This window comes from Sturnira hondurensis, unplaced genomic scaffold (genome assembly GCF_014824575.4).
Source record: "Sturnira hondurensis isolate 20B ecotype Veracruz unplaced genomic scaffold, ASM1482457v3 Scaffold0006496, whole genome shotgun sequence".
Lineage (NCBI taxonomy): Eukaryota > Metazoa > Chordata > Mammalia > Chiroptera > Phyllostomidae > Sturnira > Sturnira hondurensis.
In genome coordinates this window covers 18,376,439-18,403,046 of record NW_028079127.1, presented here as the reverse complement: position 1 = coordinate 18,403,046, position 26,608 = coordinate 18,376,439, and the positions used below count along the sequence as shown (strand labels likewise).

Below are 26,608 nucleotides of genomic sequence, written 5' to 3'. Positions count from 1 at the left end.
CTGCGTGACCACTGGGATTGGTGGGCCATCCAGGGCCTGGAAGTGAGCTGAGCTCATCAGATATGCAGGGTCTGTGGGCCAAGGAAGCAGGATGTGTAGAGGTGGGGTGGAGTGTGGTTTAACAGTTAACATGGCATTACTGGTGAACCACCAAGCCTGCTTGTCCCTGGGTATGTGTGGGTCAGCAGCCCACACTTAAACCCCAGGAGGGTTGGGATGGACCTGTACCCCCCCCCAGAGGTTCAAGTCTTTTTATTTTATTTATTTTATTTATTTATCTTAGAGGGGAAGGGAAGGAGAGAGAGAGAGAGAGAAATATCAATGTATGGTTGCCTCTCATCCATCCCCTGCCGGGAACTGGGAACCGGGAACTGGCCTGCAATCCAGGCATGTGCCCCGACTGGGAATCGAACTGAGATCCTGTGGTTCACAGGCCCGCGCTCAATCCACTGAGCTACACCAGCCAGGGCCAGAGGTTCAAGTTTTTAATCCTGCCCCTCCCAAGCTGACTCAGCCCCTGGAGCAGGGGGCGGAACTGGCTGAGAGTACGAAGGGCAGCCGGGCACACTGCACATTAGTGAGCAGCTACAACTGCATGCTGCCTGTGGGTGGTCGAGACACCTGTGTCTTTAGCCTCGCTCTCTGGTCCCTGCAGAAGACCCAGGGAGTCTGGCCCGGGGTAGTCACGTGTGCCACCTGGTTGGTGAGTTTCCTGGCATCTTACACTATTATACAGCATCGCGATTACATCCTCTAGCCATGACATCCTTTGTCACACAGAGGCTGTCACACCCAATCACCCTGTCACACATTTGTATTGTCAGAAACGTGGTCATACCCACTGATATACACTGTTAGATTGGCCCTCCTTGTGGCTGGTTTCCGAGATCACCCCGCGGTCACCGTGCTCCAGCGCGTCCCTGTATCCTTCATTCCTGGCACGTAGCCCGGCGTTTGTTCGTTGCCCTGGCGGGGACAGACTCCGGGGGATAGGCGGGCAGGCTCCTGGAGCTCGCAGGCTGAGGGAAAAATTAACCAGTCCCCTCTGCACCCAGGGAACGGAGCCATCAGGGCTGGGGAGAGGGCAGACAGGGCCAGCGCCGGAAAACCGGCGTTGATACCCGCCCCCTTCCTTCTGGTCCAATCCGGAGGCTGCAAGAGGTAACGCCCTCTAGGGGCGGGGCCATCAGAGCTCGGGACCCGGGGGCGGGGCCCGGCCCGGAGGGGACAAGTACTCCGAGGCGGGCGGGGGCCTGTGGAAGCCAGACCAGCCCGGAGCTCCTAGGCCGCCGCAGCAGGGAGCTAGCGACTCCTAGGCGGGATCCGAGGTCCGAACCTGGGGTTACTGGGTGGAGGCTGGAACCAGGGGCGGGAGGAGACCCCGGAACTCGCAGTTTTCGGTTCCGCCCCGCGATTCCGGCCCAGCCACGTGTTGGGCTGGGAGCGATCTGAGACTGCGACCTCGCAGGACCCTGAGTCCGGACCACAGTTTCAGGAGGGTGCTGATAGGAGAGCGAGGTGGGGGTCCTTGGAGAGGAGTAGGGGGATCTGGGGCTCCCTGGCATGAAATCCGAGCAACAGGGGAGAAATTTTTTGAGGAGGCGGCGGGAGTCAACGTCTGGGTTGAAACCTGCCTCTGCGCCTCTCTGCTGTCGCTGCGCCTCTCTGAGCCTCGGCGCCCTCCTCTGTTGAGGAGGCTTTCAGAGGCGCAACTTCGTGGGGCTCTTTGGGGGCTAAAATAAGGAAGTGTGTTCAAAGTGACCAGCATAGCTCCTGAAACAATTGGGGCTCCGAAACAGGGTGTCCGCTCCCAGGGGGGCGTGTGGGGAACCACCCTGGGGACGGGGCGTGTGCAGGTGGCGTGTCCAGCAGCCGGGAGGGGAAGGCAACCACTGGCTTTGCCCGCAGCTCCCCACGCGCAGCGACATGGCCAGCGAGGGTCGCGAAGATGAGCACCCATCCGTGACGCTCTTCCGTCGGTACCTGCGCATCCGCACCGTCCAGCCCAAGCCCGACTACGGTGAGAACGCAGGGGTGCCGGGGTCTGTGGGGTGGGGGTGGCAGCAGGAGCGGGGACTGTGCTTTAAACCGGATCCGACTCCTGTCACCCGGCTGAGCCCCGCTCTGCTGCCCTAAGCGGTGCCTCAACCCCTCCAGCCCTTCGCTGAGTCTACAGGCTGCTCACAAGCCCGTCCAGGCTGAGAAGGGTCCTTTCCTGCCAAGGCTCTTCCAAGTTACTCCTGGTGGCTAGTTAAGAAACAACTCCTCCACGCTCCCCACCCCCCACCCCCGCCCGGGGGCTTGAGGATAGGGGAGGAGAGACTGGGGCACCACTTGGAAGAAGCAGCCTCTGGAAGTCTGCTTGGGCTGGGCAAAGGCAGGAGCCCTCAGGGAGTCAAGCTCAGTGTCTGGGAATCCATGAGCGTGGGTCAGAATTCCTGCTGTGATTTTCCATCTGGGAGGTGCTGGGTGACTCTCCTGACTCTGCACTAGTTTCCAGTGTTTGAGGGCGATGATAACACCAGCTTCCAACCCTGGACTTCCCACCTGGCCTTCCACGGAGGGTCACTGATTGGCCAACAATACCTACTTCCCTGGGAGCAGAAGCACAGGTGTCTCTGAGGGATGTGGGACTGTGTTGAGGAGGCAGCAGCCCATTTTGGGGTCTGCCCCCTCTCTGGATGTGCCCCTGTGCTCTGCCTGGGCCAGGGAGCATCCTGGGAAGGCAGCAGCAGGCCCAAGATGCCCCGTGTCCACAGGGGCTGCCGTGGCCTTCCTTGAGGAGAGAGGCCGCCAGCTGGGCCTAGGCTGTCAGAAAGTGGAGGTGAGCCGGGGGCCCCGTGTGGAAGGGGGAGGGCAGCCCTGGCGCTACTCGCTGCCCTGCACTGAGCCTCCCGCCTGCCCCTCTCCAGGTGGCACCTGGCCTTGTGGTGACCGTGCTGAGCTGGCCAGGCACCAACCCCAAGCTTTCCTCCGTGTTGCTCAACTCTCACACGGACGTGGTGCCTGTCTTCAAGGTGTGCGCGCCGGGAGGTGGGAAGGATGGGATGAGGTGCAGGGAACAAAGACGAGCCAGGCCCCTGTTGGACCTTGGGGACCCCTGGCAGTCCTGGCATTGACACTGGACCTCACTGCACATGAGCAACCATTGCCCAGGGCTGTTTCCTGCCCTGGGTGGGACACAGCGTGGGGGTGGCCATCTGCCACCCTCTCCAGCCCTCTTCTGTCCCCTCCACAACCCTTGCAGCCCTACGGTGGGCTCCTCGGGCAGGGCCACAGTTGAGCACAGAGGAGCGATGACTGAACTGGGGCTTGGGGCGCTCTTCCCACCCCTGCCCCCAGGAATGCTGGAGTCATGACCCCTTCGAGGCCTTCAAGGATGCTGATGGCTACATCTACGCCCGGGGTGCCCAGGACATGAAGTGTGTCAGCATCCAGTGAGTGTCCCCCTGGCCCATTGGGATAACCCAGAACCAGGGCTGTGATTAGAGGACCTCAAGGTAGGGCAACATCTTGACCCCTGATGTTGGGCAGTAATTGGGAGACAGGGACAGGGACTTCCCTGAGTCCCCTGCCAGGCTTTGGCAGAGCAGGCCCAGGGCCTACAGCCTGCTGGCCCAAGCACCTGGTGGCTCCCTCAGCACCTGGCTTATACCCTCTCACCGCCCCTCAGGTACCTGGAGGCTGTGAGGAGGCTGAAGGCTGAGGGCCACCACTTCCCCAGAACCATCCACATGACCTTTGTGCCAGGTAGGAGTGGCTCAGGGACAGGCACCTCCAGGGAGAGGGGAGGTGTGTTGGGGGAATGGCTTCCTCATCTCATGTCCCTGCTGCTTTTACAGATGAGGAGATTGGGGGTCACCAAGGAATGGAGCTGTTCGTACAGCGGCCCGAGTTCAAGGCCCTGAGGGCTGGCTTCGCCCTGGATGAGGGTGAGCAGGGTGGCAGGCGCTGAGCGGCCAGCAGGCGATGAGGAGGCTGCAGTGGGGGCTGAGCCACTTCACCCCCTGAGACCCCTTCCTGCCTCCTCAGGCCTGGCCAACCCCACTGATGCCTTCACTGTCTTCTACAGTGAGCGAAGCCCCTGGTGTGAGTATGGCTTGGAGGGAGGGGTCCCTGTGCAGATGGGAGACTAGGCCAGGAGGGAGCCCAGGGCCTCTGCCTAAGGGCCCTTTCCTGCCTGGGCGTCCCATTCCTGAGCTTCTGGGGGCAGGGACAAGCCCCTCTCAGTGCATTCTTCGAAGACAGAGCCCTGCCAGAGGAGCTTGGAATGTGGGACAGACCCACTCAGGGCTGAGTGCTTTCCCGGCATCTCCCATGCTGAAGTCACCCCCTTTCATGAATTGCCCAGGGGTGCAGGTCACAAGCACTGGGAAGCCTGGCCACAGCTCGAGATTCATTGAGGACACAGCCGCTGAGAAGCTGGTGGGTGGCTCCCAGGGCAGGGGTTCGGGAGTTCCTGAGGCTCCATCCTGGGGCCTCTCACATGTAACCCCTTACCCTCCTAGCACAAGGTCGTGAGCTCTGTCCTGGCGTTCCGGGAGAAGGAGAGGCAGAGGTGCGGCAGGCTGGGAGGGGTGGGTGCTGGGAGGCTGTGCAAGACTGGAGGGATGTCCTGGAGCCTGTTTTTATCTGTTGTCCCCTTGCTGTCCCATCCCTGTCCCCCCACTGCAGGCTGCAGTCAAACCCCCACCTGAAGTTGGGGTCTGTGACCTCTGTGAACCTGACTAAGCTAGAGGGCGGTGTGGCCTTTAATGTGGTCCCTGCCACCATGAGCGCCGGCTTTGACTTCCGAGTGGCACCGGATGTGGACCTGAAGGTGCCGCCTCCACCTGGGTTTCAAGGAGGGAGCCCAGGTCCTCGATCCTGCCCTGGAGGCTCAGGGAGAGCCTCAGGGGTTAACTGATCTCCTACTTCTTGTAGGCTTTTGAGGAGCAGCTGCGAAGCTGGTGCCAGGCAGCTGGCCAGGGGGTCACCCTCGAGTTCCCTCAGGTAACGCCCTCTTGTGGGGAGTGTTTCTCGGGAGGGAGTGTGTTGGGTGTACCTGCACACAGCAATGTCTGGGCATTGCCCTGGCTCTGGGAGGTGCCTGCTCTTCACCCACAAGCACTGGCTGTAGAGGCCGCTGCTGGCACTGGGGAACGCTGTAGGGAGTCAGAGGACACACTCGGGCCTTAGTCCTCGCAGCCTTGGGGGGAGACATGAGCCAAGTCCCCACAGAGTGGTGTTTTTATGGAAGTAGAAACACACGGTCCAGGAGGGGGTGGGGCCTCATGCCCTGAGACCTGTAACTGGAGCACTTGAACGGCCTGAGATGTTGGGGGCGGGGCATCTGAAGGAAGGGCTCTTGGGCTGGGCGTGGAAGGGTGGACAGGAAGGAAGCAGGCGGAGGGCCTGCCTGTGGCTGGGTTGGCCGGCTGGCCTTCCAGGGAGGTGTGTGCTGGGGGAGTGGTGGATGTGTGCCCTGTCCTGATCCTGCCATCCTTCGCCTCCCCCAGAAGTGGTCGGAGCCCCGAGTGACATCCATCGATGACTCAGACCCCTGGTGGGCAGCGTTTAGCGGGGCCTGCAAGGACATGTGCGTGCACTGGTGTGCCCCCCTCTCCCCATTCCCTTTCCCTCAGCTGCCTCCTTCCCTTGCCCCTTCAGTCCTGCCTTGCCACCCCCCCGCCCCCACCAGTTCACCAGGCTCTGTCCCCTGCAGGAACCTCACTCTGGAGCCAGAGGTCTTCCCCGCTGCCACCGACAGCCGCTATCTCCGTGCGGTGAGCTGTGTGCAAGTGCATTGGGCAGTGGGTGGTCCTGGGCGCCGGCCCTCCCCCTAACAGCTCCTCCTCGCCCCTGCAGGCGGGGATCCCAGCTCTGGGCTTCTCCCCCATGAACCGCACACCTGTGCTGCTGCATGACCATGACGAGCGGCTGCACGAGGCCGTGTTCCTCCGTGGGGTGGACATATATACTCGGCTGCTGCCTGCCCTGGCCAGCGTGCCCACCCTGGCCAGCGAACGCTGAGCCCACGCTCCCAGCCTTTGGTCCTGGAGCCTCCACCCTGACCAGTGTCCCTGACCGACAATAAAGTCTGTGTGTGGACAGGGGCCGCTGAAGTACTAACAGCAGGGACATTCATGGCACAGGGACGCTCCTTCCTCTGGGGACACGCTGTTACTGTCCCAGTGGCTCCAGGCCCCACCGCCCACCCTGGGCTGCTGCAGCCTTCAACTCAGCACACCCATCCTGCCCCGTCCAGCTGTGTCTGCATCCAGCCACAAGGGCCACCATGCCTGTTCTGTCTCCGCACCAGGTCAGGGATCCCATTCCCACTGGGCCTGGGAATGTTCTGGCCTGGATCTAGCTTGCAGATCCATGGGGGTCACATCATGCAATGGTCCCCACACTCCAGCCCCCGCACTGGCTCTTACAGTTTCACATGTCCCCGCTCCAGATGCCTCAGTGGTCAGCCAGGGGCTTCAGTCACAGGGCGGCAGCTCATGTGGTCATCAACTGACTGTACGGGAGACACAGAGGCCGCACAAGACGGACGCGCACAGGAAAACGGCCTTTTAAAAGAAGCCGTCCACACATCAGTCACAACTTTTCCCACCACACTCCTCAGGACCTGAACTGGTGCACTAACGTGCCACCTGGGCTGAGGTTGGGTGGCTTGGGGCGCTTGAGATTTCCCTCATACCAACAGAGGACAGGCGTCAGCAGACTCGCCTGGTACAAAACCCAGTGGTTGGTTTGGGTGGCGGCATGGGGGCCTCCCCATAACACCCCTGGGAGTGTGGGGACCTCAGGTCAGAAAGGCCTATTTATAGGGCCTGGGAGACACAGCCTGCTCTCCACTGGTGAAGGAAGCGCAGCCCCGGGGGTCTGGCCTGGCCGTGTAGCACACACGTGCGTGAGGAGAGGCGATGCCCTCTGCCTAAGGTGCCTGGGGGAGGGGGCGGGCCATGCCCGACCGGGCCCCTACCTCCTTCCTCTTTCAATGGTGCGTGTGCCAGTCCTCAGTGTCCCCATAGGTCACAACTGCATTTAGGGTGACAAGGCCCCACTTGGGACTAAGCAGTACCTCCCCAGCCAGGGCTGTGAACTGCCCCAGCAGGGAGAATGGGCCATGGCAGATTCTGGTAAATGATCCTGGTCCCAGGGACAAAAAGGCCTGGTGCCCCATTATCATGGCCAAGCCACCAAGTCAGTCCTTTCCTAACCCAGCCCATTGGCTGCTGCAATTTCCTCCTGTTCCCACCCAGGGAGTACCCATCAGTGGACAGTTCAATGTCAACTCCCCCCGGTGGGCAGGCTGCCCTGGCCCGAGCCAATGGCATAGCAGCTCCCTCACAGCCTGCAGGGCCTGCAGCAGGGATACCAGCTGTGAGGCTGTGGCAGTCAAAGGGCCTGGTGGCCCTGCATCTCCAGAGACAGCACTCCTCTGCCCTGGTGGGCAGGTCCATCAGTGGGGACGGGAGTCAGAGCTGGCCAGTGAGCCATGGGGTCCCACCCACCCTGGATGGCAGGCCCTACTCTGGCTGCTCCTTCCAGGAGTACCTGGTCTCCACCCCCTCCCACAGTTGGGATCAAAATCCTAGGGGCAGCTGTCACTGTTTTTGCTGCATTGCCCCGCTCATGCCTCCTGGGGTCACTGAGACATTAATTCGGGTGGCAAAAGTGCCCGAGACCCGAGAGCTCTGATGTGTCTGGCCAGTACCTTTGCTCTCACAGGCACCCTCTCGTTGGGCCCCAAGGTCCGTGTGCCCCTTCGTAACTAAGCAATACGAGATAAAAGTTCACCAATATTTCTCTGCCTCTCCCCCCACTTCCCCTCTAAAAACAAAATTTTATTTCATTTTTAAGAAGGGAGGAACAAAGACAGAGAAATATCAATGTGCAAGAGATACGTTGATCGGTTGCCTCATACATATCCTCACTGGGGAGCCAGCCCACAACCCAAGCATGTGTCCTGACTGGGAATCGAACCGGCAACCTTTCCATTCACAGGCTGGCACTCAACCACACCAGCCAGGGCTAAAAATAAAACCTTAAAAAGTTTTTTTCGCCAATACCCCAGATTTCCCACGGACATCTGTAACCCTCTACATGTTTGGTGTGGGGCAGGTTCCTGCTCCTCTAACCACCTAGGGCAACACGTCTTGCCTGGCCGCCTGCCCCCCTAGGCCTCTCACTGCAGCGCCGGCCCCTCCTTTTCCGTGGACTCTCACCCGCCCTCTAGCAGGTGGTCCGGGCAGGCCTGCCAGGTCCTCTGCAGCAGCGTGGCACGTGCACACACGGTGCCAACCAAAGCAGGGACAGTTTCCCGGGGACCAATTAATGGTGAGCTCCACCAGGGGCCCCTGTAGACCCCCATGGCCTCACCCGACAGTCCTGACCTTCGTCCTTTACTTGGGAAGGTGGGGAGGCAGCCAGCCAGTGCAGGACCCAACCCTGAGGGCTCCTCCTGCCCAGCAGCATCTGTGCCGAGCTGAGGGTGCGGGACCCTGACCCAATACTGGGGGTGGGGTACCTGACCTCTGCTCTGGTGTGCCCAAGGTGGCTTGTGGGTTAGCCTCCTGGGCTCTTTCAAAAAATATTCTATTGTTAGAGATGGGGAAGGAGTGAAAAAGAGGAAGACAGATTGGCTAGTTGCCTCAAGTGCTCCCAGGTGGGGAGGACGTGGCCCGCAACCCCGGCATGTGCCCTAACCGAGAATTGATCTATGACCTTTCGGTTCCCAGGCGAGTGTTCAACCCACTGAGCTACGCCAGGCCAGGCCAGGCCAGGGCTTCCTTCCTGCTGTTCAGACACGAAGCTGAATTTCCCCCAGATCTGCAGATGTCTTGTGCCACTGTGGGGCTCGGCACAGAGATGAACGTCCAGTGCCGTGTGCCGGGGTCTATGCGAAACCTTCGCTCTCACCTGTGCTGAGTGGCCTGGTCGGGTGCCTTGAACACGGGCACAGACTGCCCAGTGCACACTCAACTTTCCAAAAATCTTACTTTTTTTTTTTATCCTCACCTGAGGGTATCCTTTCATTGCTTTTTGAAAGGCAGAGAGAGGCATCAACTGGTCGTCTCCCATACGTGCCTGGACCAGGAGTAAAACCTGCAACCTTTCAGTTACCAGACAACGTTCCCACTCACCATCTCTGGCTAGGGCGACTCTGCCGCACTTCCGGGCTTCAGGACACAGGGGTCCCACCTCTGCGGGATCCACCTGCAGTCCTATTTGAAGTCTCTCCTCCACACCTGGGTCTGCGCCCGCAGGTTCACTAGGAGTAGCCAAGTCTGGACACTCCAGGCCAGAGTGCAGGGTGCTTGAGCAGGACCCCTACCCTCTCCTGTGCCAGTGGCAAGGCCTACAAGGCTGTTTGGGACGCCCCCCTTTCCTCACCAGCCTGCCACCAACCACTCCTCACTAGATTACCCTTTTTTCATCCCAGGGAGCTATTTTCCCTGCCACCCAACGTCACACCCCCAACCAGCCAGAGGATGAACTCTCCCACAGAAAATGGAGGCAGCGACCCCAGCTGAACCGAGACCCCAGTCCTGGAATCGGGACCATAGACACAGGCTGACACAGGCTGACAGACCCCGCCTCACATTTATTTGCACAAACACCACAGGAGGACCCCAGCCCAGGGGCATACCAGTCCTTCTGTCCTCACGTCGGCAGACAGAGGCCTCCACTATGGAGCCTTCGCAGGGGCCTGGGCACCTTTGGGAGCCTGAGCTGGAGCCGGAGCCTGAGCCGGAGCCTGAGCCGGAGCCGCAGCTGCACCTGCAGCCTGGGGCTTGGTTTGGGCCTGGGGCTTGGTTTGGGCCTGGGACCTGGTCTTGGCCTTGGCCTTGGCCTTTGGCCGGCATAGTCGGAGACCCTTGGCAATGCGGGCACGAGCACGTTTCCCGAGCTTGGGGTGAGCAATGTAAGCCAGTCGACTGAGCTTGCGGCTGCTGCCCTTTGGGATCGTGGGCCTGGGCTCCTTGGACTTGACCAGGGCCTTGATAGCCTCAGCACGTGCGCTCATAGCCTTGGCATTGTTGGCCTGCATCTTCTTCAGGCCCTTCTTGTTGTGCTTTTTGGCGAAGCGCATGTTCCTCAGGAACTTGGGGTCTACCTGGAAGGCAGGAAAGGCGCAGGCGCCTGTAAGTGCAGCATGTGGGGCCCCCAAGTCACCCCTGGTGCCCCTTCTTCACAGTGGTACCCAGGAGACTCAGCGGACTCCGGCAGAGTTGGGGGCCTCGAGAGCATCAGATTGACCTCAAATGCTGAAACAACCAACCCCTGGAACTGCAGAGACACTCGCACCCCCGCCCCGCGGATGCTGGACACGGTCCACATCTTCAGGGCCGTGCACATCTTGAGGGCCGTGTGCCCAGAGCCCCGCACAGCTCAGGTGCCAGTGCAGAAGAGATGGACAGGAAGGCCGCCCCTCCTTGAGCTCCCAGGCGACAGAGCTTCAAATCCCCACAGCAGGGGACCACCCCACCCCCTTCTAGGAAGGCATCAGTGAGATACCAAACCCAGCACAACAACTCACAGCCACTGTGGCACAACAAAAGACCAAGACACAGAAACCAGGGCTCAGAGACCTGATAATGCACCCCACATATCACAGACCAGGGGTACGGACAGAGGACTCAGTCCCCAGCCCCCACAGCACTCCCCTTCCGAGCACATCCTCAGAGCCCCCTGGCACAGGGATGTGGTCAAACTGCCCTCTAGAGGTGGGTCACACCTGACCAGGGGCTACATCCCTCGCTGGGAAAGGCCAAGTAAAGCTTTCCTGCAGGCCTGGCAGAACTCGAGGGCAAAGCCCCCGGAAGGCCCTGCAGGGACAGCTGCACCCAAACACAAACTGCCACGGGCTGCCGCGCACACACTCACCCCCTTGAGAGACTCATATCTTTGCGATCGGGGTTTCTTGATGCCATTCCTGTGCCATTTTCGGGCTGTGGGGAAAAAAAAAAAGGATGAGACCAAAATCAGGTTTCCTCCAATAATGTCACTCAGTATCACAGCTCCCAAGCCTGGGAGAGCCAGTAACTCCCAAAGCAGGTTTCTTGAGATCCGGGAAACCCCGCATCGCTGACTGCCAAGCACTGTGGGTACCTCCGTGGACCCCTGACTTCTAAGTCTCCACCCCCGAAGTTAATACTGGCTAAAACCAAAGCCAGCCCCAGGGCCGCAGCAGAATTGTGCTCCCTTGCCCTGCCCCAGTCTCCGTAATCCTTGTCAGGGTCTGCAGCCCAGGCGGCGCTGGGCCAGAGGGACTTACATTGGTTGTGCGTGGTGTGGTTCTTGGACTTGGCCATCTCTGCGCCTGGAAGACGAGAGCGACGATCAGGCCTGCGGGCTCGTGACGGGGCCTCCCCCCGCCGCCATGGTCAGGAAGAACTCGAGGCCAGGTGCCAGGAGGCTGCAGCAAGATGCCTGGCATCTGTGGCTCCCACCTGCCCAACCCGCAAACTCCGGCAATGGTGCCCCCAAACCAACATCCCCCAGCCACAAGGCTGCGCTCTCCAGAATTCCGAGTTCTCTCCCTCTCTCCCATCTGCTCGACAGCAGACGAGCACCGCCCCCGCCTCCTCTCCCCACAGCCAGCAGCCGGTCTCCATGTCCTCCACGAGGCTGGCGCCTCGGCGCCGTTCGAAAGTCGCGGATGGCTTCGGATATTGCCTGGCCAGTACTCACCCAAGCCCTCGGATCTCGAAGCGCCTGAGAGCGGAAGAGAAAGAGGAAGGCCGCGGTGCAACACGGGAAACAGGTTGTGGATGCCGGAAGGTCCTACTGAAAACGCTTCCCCCAGCGCCAGGAAGAAAGGTTCCTAAGGCCTAGAGGGCACTAGTCAGATTGAAAGGCGGTGCTACGAGCCTGGCCCGGCCTCTATGGGTCTCATCTTCCCGCTTCCCACCCTCAATCCTCCTGGACCACTTTCTCGGGCCTAAGTCTCATCAAAGACCTGCAGGAGAAGGGAGTACTAGGGGGATGTGTAGGCAGGAAGTAACAGATTCCCGTTTTTGAAAACTACCCCTGGGGAGGGGGCTGACTGGTGTGGCTCAGTGGATTGAACACCGGCCTGCCAAAAGAAAGGTCGCTGATTTGATTCCTGGTCCAGGCTCTAGTCCATCTGGATTGTGGGCCAGGTCTTCAGGAGGCAACCCATAGATGTCTCTTCCTCTCTTTCACCCTCCTTTTCCCTCCCTCTAAAAATAAATAGATAAGCCCTGGCTGATGTGGTTCAGTGGATTGAGTGCCTGTGAACCAAAGGGTTGAGGGTTCGATTCCCAGTCAGGGCATATGCCTGGGCTGCAGGCCAAGTGCCCACACATTGATGTTTCTCTTCCTCCCTTCCCCTCTGTCTAAAAAGAAATAAAATAAAAATAAATAGATAAAATCTTTTTTAAAAAGTTTCCCCTGGCATGGAGAGTGGACTGTCAGGGGTGCCAAGAAGGGAGGGCTGAGAGGAGGGGGGTGCAGACACTGTGGGAGCGTGGTGGCATGAAAAGGAGAGGACTAAATAAGGGAGGAAAGAGAATACACTGGACTTGGGGTGAAGTTGAGGGAGGCCAAGGTGGTCCCCAAGTTTGGGGCTTGAACATCTGGGTGAATGGTACTGTTTATGGAAATAGGGGAGGTTGGGGGAAGGATAAGGGTTTTGCTGCCTTGTCTTTTGCAGGGGGGCAGGTCACTGATCCAGATGCTTCTTCTCCAATGCGTTATGTGTGATACACCCATCGACATCCAGCTTGAGCAAGCACTGCCTCGAACACTCGGTGGCCCTGTCTCCACCTCTTCCAGCTACAGTTCATTCCCCACACAGCAGGGGGCACCAGAGCGTGCTTTTAAAGACAAATCAGATCTTGTCCTGTAAAGTCTGCATGGACTTTCTCCATGGACTTCCCTTTGCATTGGAGATAAATTCTCTCTCTCTCTTTTTTAGGTTGGAAATACTGAGTTTCTTTCTTTTTTAAAAAAGATTTTATTTATTTATTTTTAGAGAGAGGAGAAGAAAGAGAAAGAGAAGGAAAGAAACAGCAATGTGTGGCTGCTTCTCGCACGCCCTCTACCAGGGGCCTGGCCTGCAACCCAGGTGTGTGCCCTGACTGGGGATTGAACCACAGCCCTTTGGTTCACAGGTCAATGCTTAGTCCACTGACCTACACCAGCCAGGCCTGGAGATGAGTTCTTTACCTCTCCTAGCCATGGTAACCATTCACTTCTCTCCACACCTGTGGGCTTCCTTCCTTCCTGCCAAGCTTGTTCCTGCTCCAAGGCCTTTGCACCTGCTACCCCTCCACCAGGCCCACCTTGTCCCCACTCACTGGATGCTGTGCTTTCTTGGAGAAGCCTCCCTAGGCCACCCTGTCTAGAAAAGACACCCTCTGCCACATCTCCCCAGCTACTCTGTGTCCTCACAGTCTGCTTCCTTCTCAGAACATGCCCGGACTCTACTCATGTCTTTTGTTTACTTGTGGGTGTGTCCATGGGCGCAGGTGCTGTGAGTTCAGGATTGGCTTGGTCACCTTCGATTTCTCATTGCCTGGCACAGCACTGGTTGTACAACAGGAGCTTAATAAACACCTGCAGAATGGACATGCCTCAGCCAGGCGAGAGACAGAATAGACTGCACAGAGTTTGGGAGCAAAGGGGAAGGAAGATGTAGAGGCAGGACGTGCAGATGACCTTATGGGAGCAATCCTGAGCCGGGGGAGAGAAATCTGGCAGATGTCAGTTAAGAGAATGGGGGGGCCGGCTCGGATGCTGATGGAGTGGCCTGTTGCCAAGGAAGAAACAGCTGAGTCCAGCTCCTGGCTCTGCCCAAGTCTTCATCACAGAGGGTGGCGCATGGAGCCGGACCCCGCATGGTCTTGACATGGGGCAAGAGCTGCCCATTCAGAGGCTGGGAGAATCCTCTAGACAGAGGTTTGTTCTCCACTTTTATATCAGAGACTCCTCTGACATCTGGTGGTGTTTACTGATCTCTCTTCTCTTCTTAAAAAAAAGATTTTATTTTTAGAGAGAAGGAAAGGGGGGAGAAAGTGAGGGAGAGAAACATCAGTGTGTGGTTGCCTCTTGCATGCACCCCAACTAGGGACCTGGCCTGCAACCCAGGTGTGTGCCCTGACTGGGAATAGAACCAGTGACCCTTTGGTTTGTGGGATGACGCACAACCTGCTGAGCCACACAGGTCAGGGCTATAAATGATCCCTTTCAGACTAAGGTTTTTCAATGTGTAAAGTAAATGGGGATTACAAAGGATTTTCATGTACAGGAAAAAGCATCCGCAAATTATGACTGAATGAATAAAATCAGGTCCCAGGAGAGCCTCTGTAACAAAGTTTCATTTATGAGGAGAGGAAGTGGGGGAGGAAGGAAACAAGGAAGGAAAAAAGAGAAAGTCACCCCTTATGTGTGACTGGTCCTGCCATCTTGCCCACTTTGACAAGCATGGCAGTGCCCCAGGTCATGGTCCCCTTTGGCCCCTGGCCAAAGTCCCCTCAGCTCCTCACTCTTGTCACTACACCCCCTTACCTGGGAGCCGGGGTTGCAGCCTGGGCCTATCCCTGCAGCATCCGATGGTGCCGCACGCCCACCATCCTGCCCTGAGTCTGCCTCCCCTGGGTCATCAGAGTCAGACTGTTTCATCAGAGACAGCGAGGGCCTGACACAAGGGGTGTGCAAGGTACGGTCCAATCACTGGAGATGGAGGTCGCAATGGAGTTTGTAATACGGGGTGGAGAGCTGGCAAATAAACTCTTAAGTTCACTTCCCTCTGGGAGAGGGATCCACAGCTCCTGGGTGAGGGAAAGGTGGTGGCAGCCGGGAAGGGGGCCGACAGTCCAGGCAGAAGTTTGCAGGCGCAGCCAATTGGGGGATGGCTTAGTTTAGGCTCTGGTCTTCCCTGGGAGGGGCGGGGCACACGCCTGGCCCAGAGGTGATGCGGCATCCACCGGCGGGAGTATGAGCCCGCGGCCACACGGGGGCAGCATTGGACCGAGGATGGCGAGGGAGCGCCCCGCCCGCCAGAAGCCCTCGTTATCTGTGGGGGGGACATCTGTGCGGGGTTTCCTCACTCCCCGCTTTGCCCACCCATCCTCTCATGTACCTGCCTAAGGCTCCAGCCTCTGCCTTCCCATCTCAGTAGGTTCTCTGGGGCAGGTTGGGTCTCCCCTGGGGGGTGGGGTGTCTTCCCCCAGAGAGGGTTCAGGGCAAGGACAGTGAAGGGACAGTGAAGCCTGTGGGAACCGCTGGCGCACCTCTTAAGGGGCTATGTCTGTTAGGAGTTAAAGTTAAAGGAGCATGCTTTTTGTTTTTTTCTTTTAAGGAGGAGAAAGACACGAGAGAAACATCAGTGTATGGTTGCCCCTCGCACGCCCCCTACTGGGGACCCAGTCCACAACCCAGGCATGTGCCCCAACTGGGAATCCAACCCGCTGCCGTTTTGTTCGCCGGCCGGCAGGCAATCCAGAGCCACACCAGCCAGGGCTAAAGGAGCAGGTTTTGACATCGGAGACTTGGGTGCACATTCTGACACTCACCAGTATAGTGAGTTCAGATCTTACCCTGACACTGGGTGGCCGTAGCTCACTCAAGGCTCACCTGTAGGAGGAAGATGAGGGCACTACCCACTTGGCACCTAGTGGTGAGGCTCTGGGGCCGTCTACACCAAAAACTCACCTGGGTCTGGCCTGCAGTTTCTGTCGCACCTGGCAGCACCTAAAGGGGAGTTGAACCAGCCAGAAGGCCAGGCAGGCAATATGGGGTCCTTCTCCACCCCCCAAATCTCCCCAAGGCTGCCCACCCCGAGGTGCCCTGCCCAGAGGGGGATGGGAGAGTGGGGTGTCCAAAGGATGCTCTGCTGTCTGTGGACCGGGATGGTTGGGGATGGGGCCAGGAGAAGGGGGCTGAGGAGCAGCTGCTGAGTGTGGCAATGAGGGGCATGTGGGGACGTCCCCCCCACCCCCCAGCAACCGGGCCCCAGCTCAGGAAGCCAGCCGGTGGGAGGCCCGGTGTTGGCGGGCTGTCTCAGCGCCGGCTGCCCGCCTGGCACCGGGCCCTGGCAGCGCCGGCTTTAATCGATCCTCTTCCGCAAGCAGCTCCTGGAGACGCGGGGGTGGTTTCCCCTCGACTCGAGCTCCTGGAGGATGCAGCTTGGTTAAAAATAGCTGGAACCGCGGCGCTCCCGCCCTGGCGTGGGGGCGGGGCCGGGGGCTGCGGGGGCGGAGAGGGGGAACTTCGCAGCAGCAGCCGGAAAGGGATTCCCTGGGAGGAGAGGGAAAAGGAGGCTCGGAGGGGGAAGGGGCGCAGGGCGGGGGAGGGCGGGTGGCCCTTTCTCACCCGCCTCTCTCCAGGCCTTCTTTTCCCCTGAGGACAGAGTTTCCGAGCAGAGCTGGGGTCGAGGCTGGCCTGGATCCTGGACTCGCAGCATGGAGGGGAACCAGCCTGGCTGTGGGGATGGCAGTGGGCTCCGTCCAGCGCGACGCCTGTTGGGAGGACACCCCCACATACACTCAGGGCTGGCGCACTTGCCCCGCACTGTTGAACACAAGTGGTGGGTCAGGCAGGGGCTCAGATCTGGGTCCCTGTCCCCATGTCTCTTTTCCCCACCATAGGACACCAAGTCATGACTCCTCATCTGAAAACTGCATGACTGCAAAGTTAAGCACGACTCTTGGGCTGATGCCCTCCCCCAGCCCCACCTCCTCCATCTGCCTAGAGACCCAGCATCAGCTCCCTGTCACCCCCTTGGTGCAGGGCTCTGAGGGCCCTTCCTGCGATTGCCTGTCAGGGCAAAGCAGGGGCTGGGCCAGGTCCTGGGCGGGTGTGTGTTGTCAGACGGCCGGCTGTACTTACAGAAGCCCAAGAGGTGATAAGCCAAGATTCTTGATGTACTGTGGGTGAAGGGCCAGGACCAGCCAGGATGGGGGTACTGTGGTGACTTCCACCTCCTACTCCCCAGCTCAAGGCCCAAGCTTGCCACACCCTTGGTACAGCCTTGGCCCTCTGAGGTGCCACCTGCCCCCAGCTGGGCCCCCAGCCAAGCAGTGAGAAATGGCCACAACTCTCACTCTTTTCGTAGCAGTGAAGCGTGCCTGCTCAAGGGTTACACTGAGCCTAGTTCAAGGCCTGGCGCCTCCACGTAAGGATGTGTGATCTCGGGCTGTCTGGGTCTTCATACCCACCTTGGCAGAATGAGGATGACAGTGGCCCCTCCTCCAGAGCCCTGGTCAAGCTGGTGAGGGCGAGCACTGGAGGCCACCCAGCGCAGACCTGGGCAGGAAGCCCACCACGATCCCGCCTGGGGGGTGGCATGGTGCTACGCTCTGCAGACCATAAAGTGAGGTGCCCATGGTCATCGGGATTCTTGGAGCTGGAGGGGGCATTGCTGGCGCTCAGCTCCTCCCCCAGGAGAGGACCAGTTTCCAGTCCTGTCCTTGGGGTGCAGGCCTCAACATGCCAGGCTGTGACCCTGTGACCCCTGATCACAGGGGAACCTGCAGTCTGCTGGCCAGAGAGCTACCGGGCCATGGGCACTGACCCCACAGGCTCAAGCTCATGTCACCATCTCCTGGGAACAGACTGTCCTTGGTGTGTCTCCAAGAAAGAGCCAGGAAGGTGTCACTCACCCCAGCGACCTCCTCCTCGCCAGGGTGTGTGTTTGGCCATGTCCAGTGGATGCTTTGGGCTGAGAGTGTGGCCTGGAATAGCTTCCTGGGTAGCTGGTCCCTGGTGGGAGGCAGGGCAGGGGAGGGTGGGTTCGCCCTGGAGAAGGGACAGTGGAAAAGGCTGCTTCGGAGCCCTGCTTAGCCAGCCTGACTAGAGGTGAATGGCTGTACTGCACACACAGCACAGGTGCAGCCGCCTGACCCCTGCCGGATCTGCCCCGCCCCGGTCCGGGGCTCAGGGTGGCCAGAGGCTGTGCTAGGTGCCTGGCTCTGGGGGCCTGTCCTGGGGCTGTCAGTGCCCCTGGGACATCACCTTCTCTCTCCAGACCTGTTTCCCTGCAGGAGAACTGGGGATGCACAGTAGCTGCCATTGCGAACATCCACAATGCCTGGGGACAGCGCCTTCGGTTTTGTTTTCATGTAATCTCACTGTTTGCCTGATTCTGCATGAGAACGTTGAGGCTTCAGGAGAAAGCGGGCTGCCGGTCCTGAGGCAGATGGCGCCCAGGTCTGGCCAACTACCCTGTGCAGCTCAGTGGGAGGAAGCCAGCTGGGGACAGGCTGCGGGCTCTGACTCTGGCCGGCCGCACCCTTTGCCCCGCCCCCGGCGGCCAGAGGCTGGCCTCCAGGGGCCCTCCACCTGCAGGTTCTGACGCGTCTTGGCGGCAGCTGTGAGATGTAATGCCCCCTTTCCATCTCCCTCTCCACTCTGCTGTGCTCCCTGCCCAGCTTTGGGCCCTGGAGGCGGCATCAAATGGCAGGATTCTCTGGGCCCAGACAGTGCGATCCTCCCTCAGCTCTCCCCCGACCCCTGGTCAGGCCAGAGACATTCAGGCTGGCCTGGCACCTGGAGACCAAAGTTGCCTGGGGGGCAGCCAGGGGTGGGGGATCAGATTCGGGCGTTCAGATCCCCTTACGTCCTCAAGGGGACCCTGGCTGAGTTGGGCAAGCTGGACTCAGAGTAAGACAGGCAGCATGTGGAGCCCAGGACCCAGGTTCGAGCCCTACCTCTGCTACTAACTGGCGAGGGGAGTTGGACAATCACTTGGCTGTCCGTCCAGCCAGCCACCTGCATTAAGAGGGCCCCTCCATGGGGCCAGCCTCAGTGAGGGGACACGACTGCTCAGAAAGGTGAACACCCGTGAGCAATGGGGTAAGAACAGGAGGGTGACGAGCTGGGCTCTCTGCGGCAGGGCCTCGAAGCCTGGGGCTGTGAGAACAGCGCCTGTCAGCCATGCAGGGCACCTCGGGCTCTGCCGAATGGTGAGCTGAGCTGGGCTCAGAGGCAGCGGGTGGTCAGGGCTGCAGGGTTGGCTGCCCACCTGTGTGCCCACGAGTGGGCACTGACTCTCTAGGGAGCAGGTGGCAGGAGTCTGGAGGCCCTGCATCCCTCCAGTAATCGCCACGCAGCAAATGAATGTGCTCAGGAGGGAATGCCCGGTGGCCATGGCCATGAAGGTTGGGGGTACAGGGCAACTATGCAGGGATTGTCAGCTGCCCAGACCAGTGGGGAGGCACGGACAGGACAGGTTTTGGCTGCTCTGCACCCCCCTCAGCTGTGTTTCAGCTCCTGGCCTCTGACACCCCAGAGTCTCAGGGTCCAGCATGCACCAAAGAGACCCCTCACAGAGCCTTCCTGGCCACCTCTCCATGGCCCCACTACAGCCTTGTGGGACAGACGGGGAAACTGAGGTTCAGGGGAAGGCTGTCTAGGGCGCACACGTAGAAAGCGCACCCCGGGCCCCAGCACAGGTTTGCCTCCAGGTGCCCCCCGCAGAGTGCATGCCTCCCTGTTTCCCTGGCCTCACGCAGGACCCAGAATGGGCTGTGGGGGAGGAGCCCTGCTTAGGAGGTCAGGAGACCCTGGCTTGAGGAGGAGGTAAAGGTGACCACTGTGGGCAAAGCCCACACCACAGCCTCCAGGCCTGGCATCCCAGGCCTGTGCAATGAGCACTGCACCGCGGAGCACGTTTTGCTGGCTGGGCCTCAATCTCCCCTGGAAGTCCTGGGTGGGTGCCTCTCTGCGCTCGCTCTGCACAGCTGGCTGAGTGACCTCAGCTCAGCTTCTCGACCTCTCCAGACCGGGTGTGTCCCTCTGAGCGGTGGTCCCCTCTCCCAGGTCCCCAGGGAAAGGAGAGAAGAGACTTTTGATCTCAGCACAGGAACTGGGAAAGGAAATGGGTCAGGGAGGGGGCGGCCCAGGAACTTCCCTCCAGCTGACTGACTGCAGCCTGCAGGGAGGTGCGCGGCCCCCCCGCCAGCCCTCCTCCTTTAGGCCCACCCACGGAGGTGGCAGCGGGGACAGTGCGTCTGCCTCATCTGACCCTTCTGAGCCTTGCCGTGCACCCCACTGTGTCCATCCTGTTCCTGTACCCATTGCTTCTGGGGCAAGGCCAGCCTAACTGGCCCCCAGCTCCCGTGCCTGGTGCCCTGCCCCCGCCTCTGCTCTCAGCAGAGGAGGGTCCACCCCAGGCCTTCCCTCATGCTGTTCTCCAGGCCTGGACCATGTGTCCCGTCTTGCCCAGCCCGCAGGTCCTCGCCTCTGGGGAGCTTTCCAGGGCCACCCCAGCCAGACCTGGCCCCACACTGTGCACCAGAGACTGCCCTGTGGGTGTGCTTTGCCCAGGTCTGGTGTCCCTTCTGGGAGAGGGGCTCCCCAGGGACAGGCCCCGGCTCTCAGCATCCTCTGGTCTTAGTGTCTTCTTTGCCATCTCTACTCCTGAAGGAAGTCCAGGTCTTATACCCTGGAGAGGCCAGGCGGAAGGGGGAGCCGGCCACTTCACCACCCCCCACACCTCTTGGACCCCCCTTTCTGGGTCCTTGCTCCTGCCTCAGAAGCCCACCCATCCCTGCAGGCTCTGGGCTCCAGGCTCCCATGTCTTCTCTTGCAGAGCTGCCTGCAGCAGGAGAGATGGCATGCAGGAAGGGTCCGGGACGGGACGGTGGGCTTCGGGGGAGGGTCCCTGGCAGACACACTCCACCCCAGCTCGCTGTGTCTGAGGTGCAGCCGGGGATGGAGGTAAACTGGGGGTAGGCCGGTGGCAGTGGCTGGTCCTCTGTCCAAATCCAGGTCACTGCCAGCCTGCTCAGCAGCCGTCAGTAATTAGGGACCAGCAGGACGTGGGCAGGCTGGTGGCAGGAAGCCTAATTGTCTGATTTTTCAGGTAATTAACGGGAGGCTGTCTGGCCTGTCCCCATGGGGCCCAGCATCCGCCACCCCATCCCCTGGGCAGTCCCAGCCACCTAATGAAACCAATTATCGAGTGGTGCCCGGATCCTCATTAGCCACCCGGAAAGGTTTAGTGGGAAAAGCCCAGGGGTGGGGTTCAGCCAGCTGGGTGGAGGCTGGGCCACCCTCCACAAAGCGAGGGTGTGCTGGCTGTCGGTCTCGGCTGCTGCCCATGGAGGGGCGCCCCACCTCAGGGACCACCTTTCTTGCCTCACCTCTCCGGTCAGCAGCTTCAGGCCAGATCCTTCGGAGGCCACGTCCTGGCTTTGTGGCCTCGGGCATGTCGCTTGACCCTCTGTTCCTGAATTGGAGATGATGACCGTCAAACGGCTAAGGCTCTGTGGGCGCCCAGCACATGGGCTCACCCTCTTCCCACAGTGCCAACCCCTTTACCTCCCTTGAGAGGAGGCCCGAGGGGCCTGGGCCTGCGGTCACCAGGCTGCCCAGCGCCCACTCTGCTGGGCACTGGAGTCTGAGGCCAGCAAGGGACCGTCTTCTTGATTCACCCCACAGGACACTGGCAGCTGGGCCCTGGTCCTGGGAGGGGACCATCAAGGCCATCCTGTCGGGGAGGGGTTGTCTAGGAGCGGCCAGACCTTTGGGACACCCGAGCCGAGTGGAAGTGGGAAGCAGGACATCCCAGGAAATGGGGGTTTGGAGCCTGCAGTGAAGCTGGAGGCCCCCCTCTGGAGGTTCCGGGACACACAGGTGAAGTCTCGCTGGCACCCAGCCTGCCGTCCGTCTATCTGGGGCAGAAGCCCGTCCTTCCTGGGCTGTTCCACGCCACCGCGGCCCAGGGAGTTGGGGGAGCACTGTACCTTCGAACACTGGGGTTTGGGGGCTTCTGTGGCTCCTCTTAAGAATTCTGTGACCTAATTCCACGCTGACGAATCGCATGCTGTCCCGACCCCTGTCATCGTCAGCTAATGCTCCTTTTGGTCCCTCTGGCAGCCTGGAATCTAGGTCAGGGGTTTCCAAACTGTGTCCCCCAGAGCCTGGTGTGGGAGCAGGAGAGGGCGGCCCCTGCCCCTCCAGCGGAGCAGCTGGACCGTGCTCTGTGATGAGACATCAGCCGCCTCTCCTGTGCGCGTCGGACCGGGCGCCACGCACGAGCAGGGGTCCCGCCTCCACAACTGCATTCTGTCCTCACGACACCCCGAGAGGAAGGTAGTGTCCCAGTCCCCTTCCCAACGAGGATGCTGAGGCTCCCGGAGGCCAAGGCTGAGCAGCATTGCCTGGTCACGCTGCTTTCGGGAAAGACCCTGGACCTGCTTTGAGCTGCCGGGGACACACGTTCCACAGCCAGAAAGAAAGCGAGGTGCAGGAGTTGGGGCAGTGCCACACGGATGGTGACTTGTGTCCTCCGGGCTGGGCTGTGTGGGCGTGCCAGCCTCTCCGCCCCCGAGGGGCGTGGTTCCAGCCCAGGTTACCCTGGGCCGCTGCTCCCTCCCTGTGGCGTTCCTGTGTATGGGGTCTGTCTGCCCGTTTGTTTCCTCCCTTCTGGCGTGGGCTCTGCTTCCCCCTTGGTTGGTCCGAACCAACAAGGTTTAGCCCAGAAAGAGCATATGTTTCCAGCCTCTGTTCGCCCAAGTGCTGCACTGCCCGCTGTGACACACTCCTCATGCGCACTCCAAGCTCAGGGTCGAGGCACATGGGGCCTCCTCCAGGTGGGATCCCAGGTGAGTCCAGGCCCCGGGCCCCGGTTCAACCTGGGCCTAAGGCTTGAGCTGGGGTCCCAGGTCAGAGGGCGGGTTTCCATCATGTCCAGCCATCAGGGGTCCAGACTTGGCTTGGAGTCCAGGATCCGAGGACAGGGGCCCTTGCTCAGAACCTGATAAAAATGGAAAACCAAGCTTGGTCTGGGGTCAGGGACAGGACCAGGCTGATGTAGGATCAGCGGTCAAAGGTCAGGATCAGACTTCCTATTCCCTGGAAGTGAGTTGGGGCAGGACCAGGGACAGGGTGCCTATGATATGCTCCCGGGGACTGAACATGACTATGAGGAGGACCGGCAGCAGAGCTGGAGCCCAAAGCCACCAGGATGGGACTGGGGGGCCTGACTGCTCTCGGGATGAGGGCCTCAACTGCTGGGCTGTGACACCTGAGTGACGCTGGCACCACCTCCGTCTGCATCTTACTCCATGAATGTGGCCTCTGTCTGCCCTTGAGACCGTGGGCTCAGGGTGGGCCAATGAGCTGAGGTAGATGGTCAAGGCAAAGCAGGACACCTGGCGTGGACTCATATCCCTTCCCTGCCCCCATGGCGTGGGGGTGGGGCTCAGCGGCAGAACAGCACTGTCCTGGTACCGGTCACTGCCCAGTCCACTTCCCAAGCTGCCCCTGCCAGGTGGTGGTGTGGCCCACCACGGGTATGTAGCGCTGTCCCAGGCACACTTCCAGGCCTCGGCTCTGCCAGCCGGGCTTGCTGCCTCTCCTCCTTCCTGGGCCCAGCGTGCACAGGTATTTGGGGACAAGCCCACAGAGCAGCCAGCAGGGGAGTTGGGGGCGGAGCAGGCCAGCAGGAACAAGGCTCAGGGTGCCAGGGACAAAGCTTATCACAGGCCTCTCTGTTCTCATCTCCCCCAAGCCCCCAGCCTGGGCCAGCCTCAGGCCACCCACCCACCACTGGTGCCCTGAGCCCAGAGGCCTCCCTTCCATGGGGTCTTCGAGGAGACCCAGCCGAGGCAGGAACCAGGTGTGTGGGAAGGGCTGCAGGCCAGAGGGAGTGCGAGGCCCCCTGGGGGATGGGCAGGTGGAAAGCCAGCAGAGGCCTTGTGGACAGAGGGCTGCCCTGCCCTCCCGGGATGTGAAGCCTCCAGGGTTTGGCTGTGAAAGTCTCGGTCACCTCCTCCAGCTGAGCTATTAATACCCGGCTGCGACCCACGCACCCTTGCTGGGAGGACGCCGAGTTCCTCTGGGGCTAAAATCGGTCTGTGGTGGGGGTGGGCAGGCTCGCTCCTTTCCTTCTGGTTGGGGCAGCCGGGCAGGAGGCTGGGGCCAGGGGGGTGGGGTGCCCAGGGGGACAGCCCTGGGGATCTCACATAGGAGCAAGGAAGCACTCCGCTGCTTGGAGACCCGAGGAGGGGCACTCAGCCCTGCCCAGGGGTACCACCGTCAGCTGGGTCTGCCCAAGTTGCAGTGGATTTGGGGGCTGAGGGCCACTGTCTCCTCTTGCCAGGGTAGCCCTCCAGGGGTCAGTTTGGAGCCTCGGTGGGGGCTGGGCCTTCCAAAGCACGGCCGTGAGGCAGGGAGGCCAGCAGTCACTGTAGAGATGTGGAACAGGGGTCTCAGCCGTCTGGACCCTCTGGACCTTGGGCCTGAGCTGGGTGGGTCTGGGTCGTTAGGCTCCGAACCCTACCCTGGGTCGCCACATCATTACAAAAGGGGGTTTCATGGTTAGTCTGGGGAACCCACGAAGCAGGTGTGTCACTCAAAGTGTCCTGGTCAGCTCAGCGCCCTGGCCCCCCTGGGGCAGCTGGACCAGGAAGGAGCAGCCTGCACAAGTTCTCCCTGCACCCAGGAACCCTCTCCCAGGGGGCCACTTCCTCCCCACTTCCTGGGGCTCAAGGGTACATCTTGGGGGCCTGTGCCAGTCGCCTGGGCTCAAAGCCACCCAAGGCCACCTGCTTCCTGCTGTCTGTCCCTCCTTTCCCTTGACAGACGCTCCAGGACTCAGACACACGGCCCAGCAGAGCGCAGACGTGGCGGGGAGAGTCTAGACGAGAAGGTCTAAGCTGTCAGCCCCAAGGCCCCCTGGGCCGGAAATCCTGACAGCTGCCTGGCTCACAGCTCCTGGGCACTGGGCCCCGGCCCAGGGCAGGCGGCGGACGAGTCAGGTGTCCGGAGGAGCCAGGGGCAGTCTGCCCGTGGTTAGTGGGGCTGTCTGCACCTCCTGAGCTGCCAGAGCAGAACAGGCCTGGTGGCTGGGGCCTGGCCCAGCCTGGCCTGGAGCGTCTTTCGGGGGCAGTCCCCACCGTCCTGGGGGTCTGGGGGCAGATGTGTAGTCCAGTCCGAGGCTAAGAGACCTGCCCGAGAAGGTCTGAAGATGTGGCGCAGACCCTAGCCTTGGGAGCTGCTAGAGGGGATGTATTTCCTAATGGCTGGTGGGGTGTGGGGGTTTGTCTCACAACAGAGAGGGCTGCCCAGTATCCTGATCTCAGGGGAGCTCTGGACCTGCCCCGTCCCCCCCACCCCCCACAGGTAACTGCACAAGCAGCCAGGGGGCGGGTGGCTCTGCAGCACCCAGCAGGAGTCGTCTGGCCTCGGGCCTGCCACGCAAACCGCCCTTCCCTGCCCAGGAAAAAAACCATGGCCTGGGTCTTCCTCTGGTTCCCTGGTTGGACCAGCGCCTCCGCCACACCAGGGCTGGAGCTCCGGCCGTCCCTCTTTGCTCAGCCCCCCACCCTGTGCCTCTGTCTCCTCTCTGGGTCTATCTCCATCCTTTGGTCTCCGACTCTCTCTGGTCCAGTCTCAAGTTATCTCAGCCTTTCTGGCACTATGGGTTCGGGACCCTCTCCTGGTGGCGTCCTCTCTCCCCATGGGACACCTGCTCAGCCATCTGCTCCGACACCTGCTCGCCGGGCCCATGAGGCACTCAGCACCTGCGGTCTCAGCCCTGGCCCAGGAGGACTGCTGTCCCTCTGCAGGCAGGCAGGGGGCCCGCCGGAGGGCTGCGTGTTTGCCCTCCCTGGAGGGTCCAGTGGCCCTGGTACCTCCCTCTGCTCCAGCCTCTGGCCACGGGCCTCCCCTGGCTCCCAACTCCCAGCGCTGTGGGCTTCACTCTGTACCCATCTCAGGTGGCTGGTGGCTACGTGACCCTGAGATTCCGGCAAGCACTGCACTTGGGTCCCCTCTCGTACAGAGTGGGGCCAGCAGGGTCCGCTGCGGCGGGTGTCCGAGGGTGAAGTGTCAGCGTGCTTGGCTGGGTTCTTGGCACAGAGCCCGGCACATGGGAGTGTTCGGCAGAGTCCCCGTGACTGGGACTATACTTCCCCACAGTCCCCAGAGGCACCATGGGTGGGGTGGGGGCTGGCCGAGCCCTGCGTCCCTCTCCTGACACCCCCACACCTGGGACCTTCCTGTCCTCAGAGTTAGCCTGAACTGAACACTGTGAAGCTCACCAAATTAATTACAGCCGGCTTGGGGGTATATTTTTTAAGACGACTTTCCAGGGGGAAAAGCACGCAGGAGCTATAATTAGTTGGGAAAGAAGGGCGAGTGTGTGAATCACCAGCCCCGTGACAGACGGTTAGAGTCGAGCAGAAGTCGGGGGGCAGGGGAAGCGGCTGGGATGTGGGTGCAGCCCCCAGGTGGCTGGGGCCCCAAACTTCACCTGTTGCCCTGAAGCCTTGACACCTCCCCCAAGACCCCGTCCCCCATCCCCTTGTCAAGGTCCCAGCTTGTCAGCCTCCCTGCATTTCCTGGCTGTTGCGACCACCCCCTGGGCCTGCCCCCGTGGTCCCAAGCCCTGTGCTGGTCCCTGATTTCTCGCCCCTGGGCAGACAGCCTTGCTGCCTGGGTGAGGAGGGAGGCCCTGCCGAGGGTTTATGTAGCCAGGGACTTGGCGACTGTCTAGCCCACCTCCTGCAGTCGTTCTCCTGCTCCTCCCGGGGGAGGGGGGCCTCAGACCAGCAGGCCGAGGCCCAGGGACAGGCCACCCGGCGGCGCCCCACAGCCTGAGTGCCTGTCCTGTCTTGGCAGCTGTGCTGAGTGGACC

At 60.8% G+C, this 26,608-nt stretch overlaps 2 protein-coding genes and 1 long non-coding RNA gene across 8 annotated transcripts; 1 reads left to right on the top strand and 2 right to left on the bottom strand.

The window, feature by feature from the left end:
* Positions 1-590: 590 nt before the first annotated feature.
* On the top strand, positions 591-6,104 carry ACY1 (aminoacylase 1). Of its 4 annotated transcripts, none has more exons than XM_037049572.1 (15): positions 591-703; positions 1,909-2,020; positions 2,760-2,824; positions 2,913-3,017; positions 3,343-3,437; positions 3,674-3,750; positions 3,843-3,932; positions 4,033-4,089; positions 4,352-4,425; positions 4,509-4,558; positions 4,675-4,819; positions 4,924-4,992; positions 5,499-5,578; positions 5,705-5,765; positions 5,848-6,104. In XM_037049572.1, the coding sequence occupies exons 1-15, from the start codon at positions 596-598 to the stop codon at positions 6,010-6,012; spliced, it is 1,353 nt and encodes a 450-aa protein (XP_036905467.1). In that variant the 5' UTR covers positions 591-595; the 3' UTR covers positions 6,013-6,104. The 4 variants fall into 4 exon arrangements, with proteins under 4 accessions (XP_036905467.1, XP_036905470.1, XP_036905468.1 ...); XM_037049575.1 differs by lacking the exon at positions 591-703 and adding an exon at positions 1,251-1,328; XM_037049573.1 differs by lacking the exon at positions 591-703 and adding an exon at positions 1,253-1,324 and having other exon boundaries at positions 1,906-2,020.
* Positions 6,105-9,578: 3,474 nt separating this feature from the next.
* On the bottom strand, positions 9,579-11,773 carry RPL29 (ribosomal protein L29). 3 transcript variants are annotated; one of them, XM_037049571.1, is made up of 5 exons: positions 11,689-11,773; positions 11,273-11,317; positions 10,882-10,946; positions 9,836-10,111; positions 9,579-9,799 (listed from the first exon to the last, which is right to left on the bottom strand). In XM_037049571.1, the coding sequence occupies exons 2-5, from the start codon at positions 11,307-11,309 to the stop codon at positions 9,683-9,685; spliced, it is 495 nt and encodes a 164-aa protein (XP_036905466.1). In that variant the 5' UTR covers positions 11,310-11,317; positions 11,689-11,773; the 3' UTR covers positions 9,579-9,682. The 3 variants fall into 3 exon arrangements, with proteins under 3 accessions (XP_036905466.1, XP_036905464.1, XP_036905463.1); XM_037049569.1 differs by having other exon boundaries at positions 9,579-9,805; positions 11,689-11,770; XM_037049568.1 differs by having other exon boundaries at positions 9,579-10,111; positions 11,689-11,772.
* A 3,702-nt stretch (positions 11,774-15,475) lies between these two features.
* Positions 15,476-21,903, bottom strand: LOC118989646 (uncharacterized). Its single transcript, XR_005067036.1, has 3 exons — positions 21,108-21,903; positions 16,336-16,481; positions 15,476-16,135 (listed from the first exon to the last, which is right to left on the bottom strand). It is a non-coding gene; the product is annotated as an uncharacterized LOC118989646 (long non-coding RNA).
* Between the last annotated feature and the right edge of the window lie 4,705 nt (positions 21,904-26,608).

What these genes read in the sequence shown, in the direction of transcription:
- ACY1 (XM_037049572.1), top strand. Translation starts at nt 596, where the DNA reads ATGCTGCCTGTGGGTGGTCGAGACACCTGTGTCTTTAGCCTCGCTCTC. An exon ending in CCACATGACCTTTGTGCCAG is followed by an intron (nt 3,751 to 3,842) that starts GTAGGAGTGGCT and finishes CTGCTTTTACAG; the next exon opens with ATGAGGAGATTGGGGGTCAC. An exon ending in TCACCCTCGAGTTCCCTCAG is followed by an intron (nt 4,993 to 5,498) that starts GTAACGCCCTCT and finishes CGCCTCCCCCAG; the next exon opens with AAGTGGTCGGAGCCCCGAGT.
- RPL29 (XM_037049568.1), bottom strand. Translation starts at nt 11,309, where the DNA reads ATGGCCAAGTCCAAGAACCACACCACGCACAACCAAT. An exon ending in CCACACCACGCACAACCAAT is followed by an intron (nt 10,947 to 11,272) that starts GTAAGTCCCTCT and finishes TTTTCCCCACAG; the next exon opens with CCCGAAAATGGCACAGGAAT. An exon ending in GATATGAGTCTCTCAAGGGG is followed by an intron (nt 10,112 to 10,881) that starts GTGAGTGTGTGC and finishes CCTGCCTTCCAG; the next exon opens with GTAGACCCCAAGTTCCTGAG.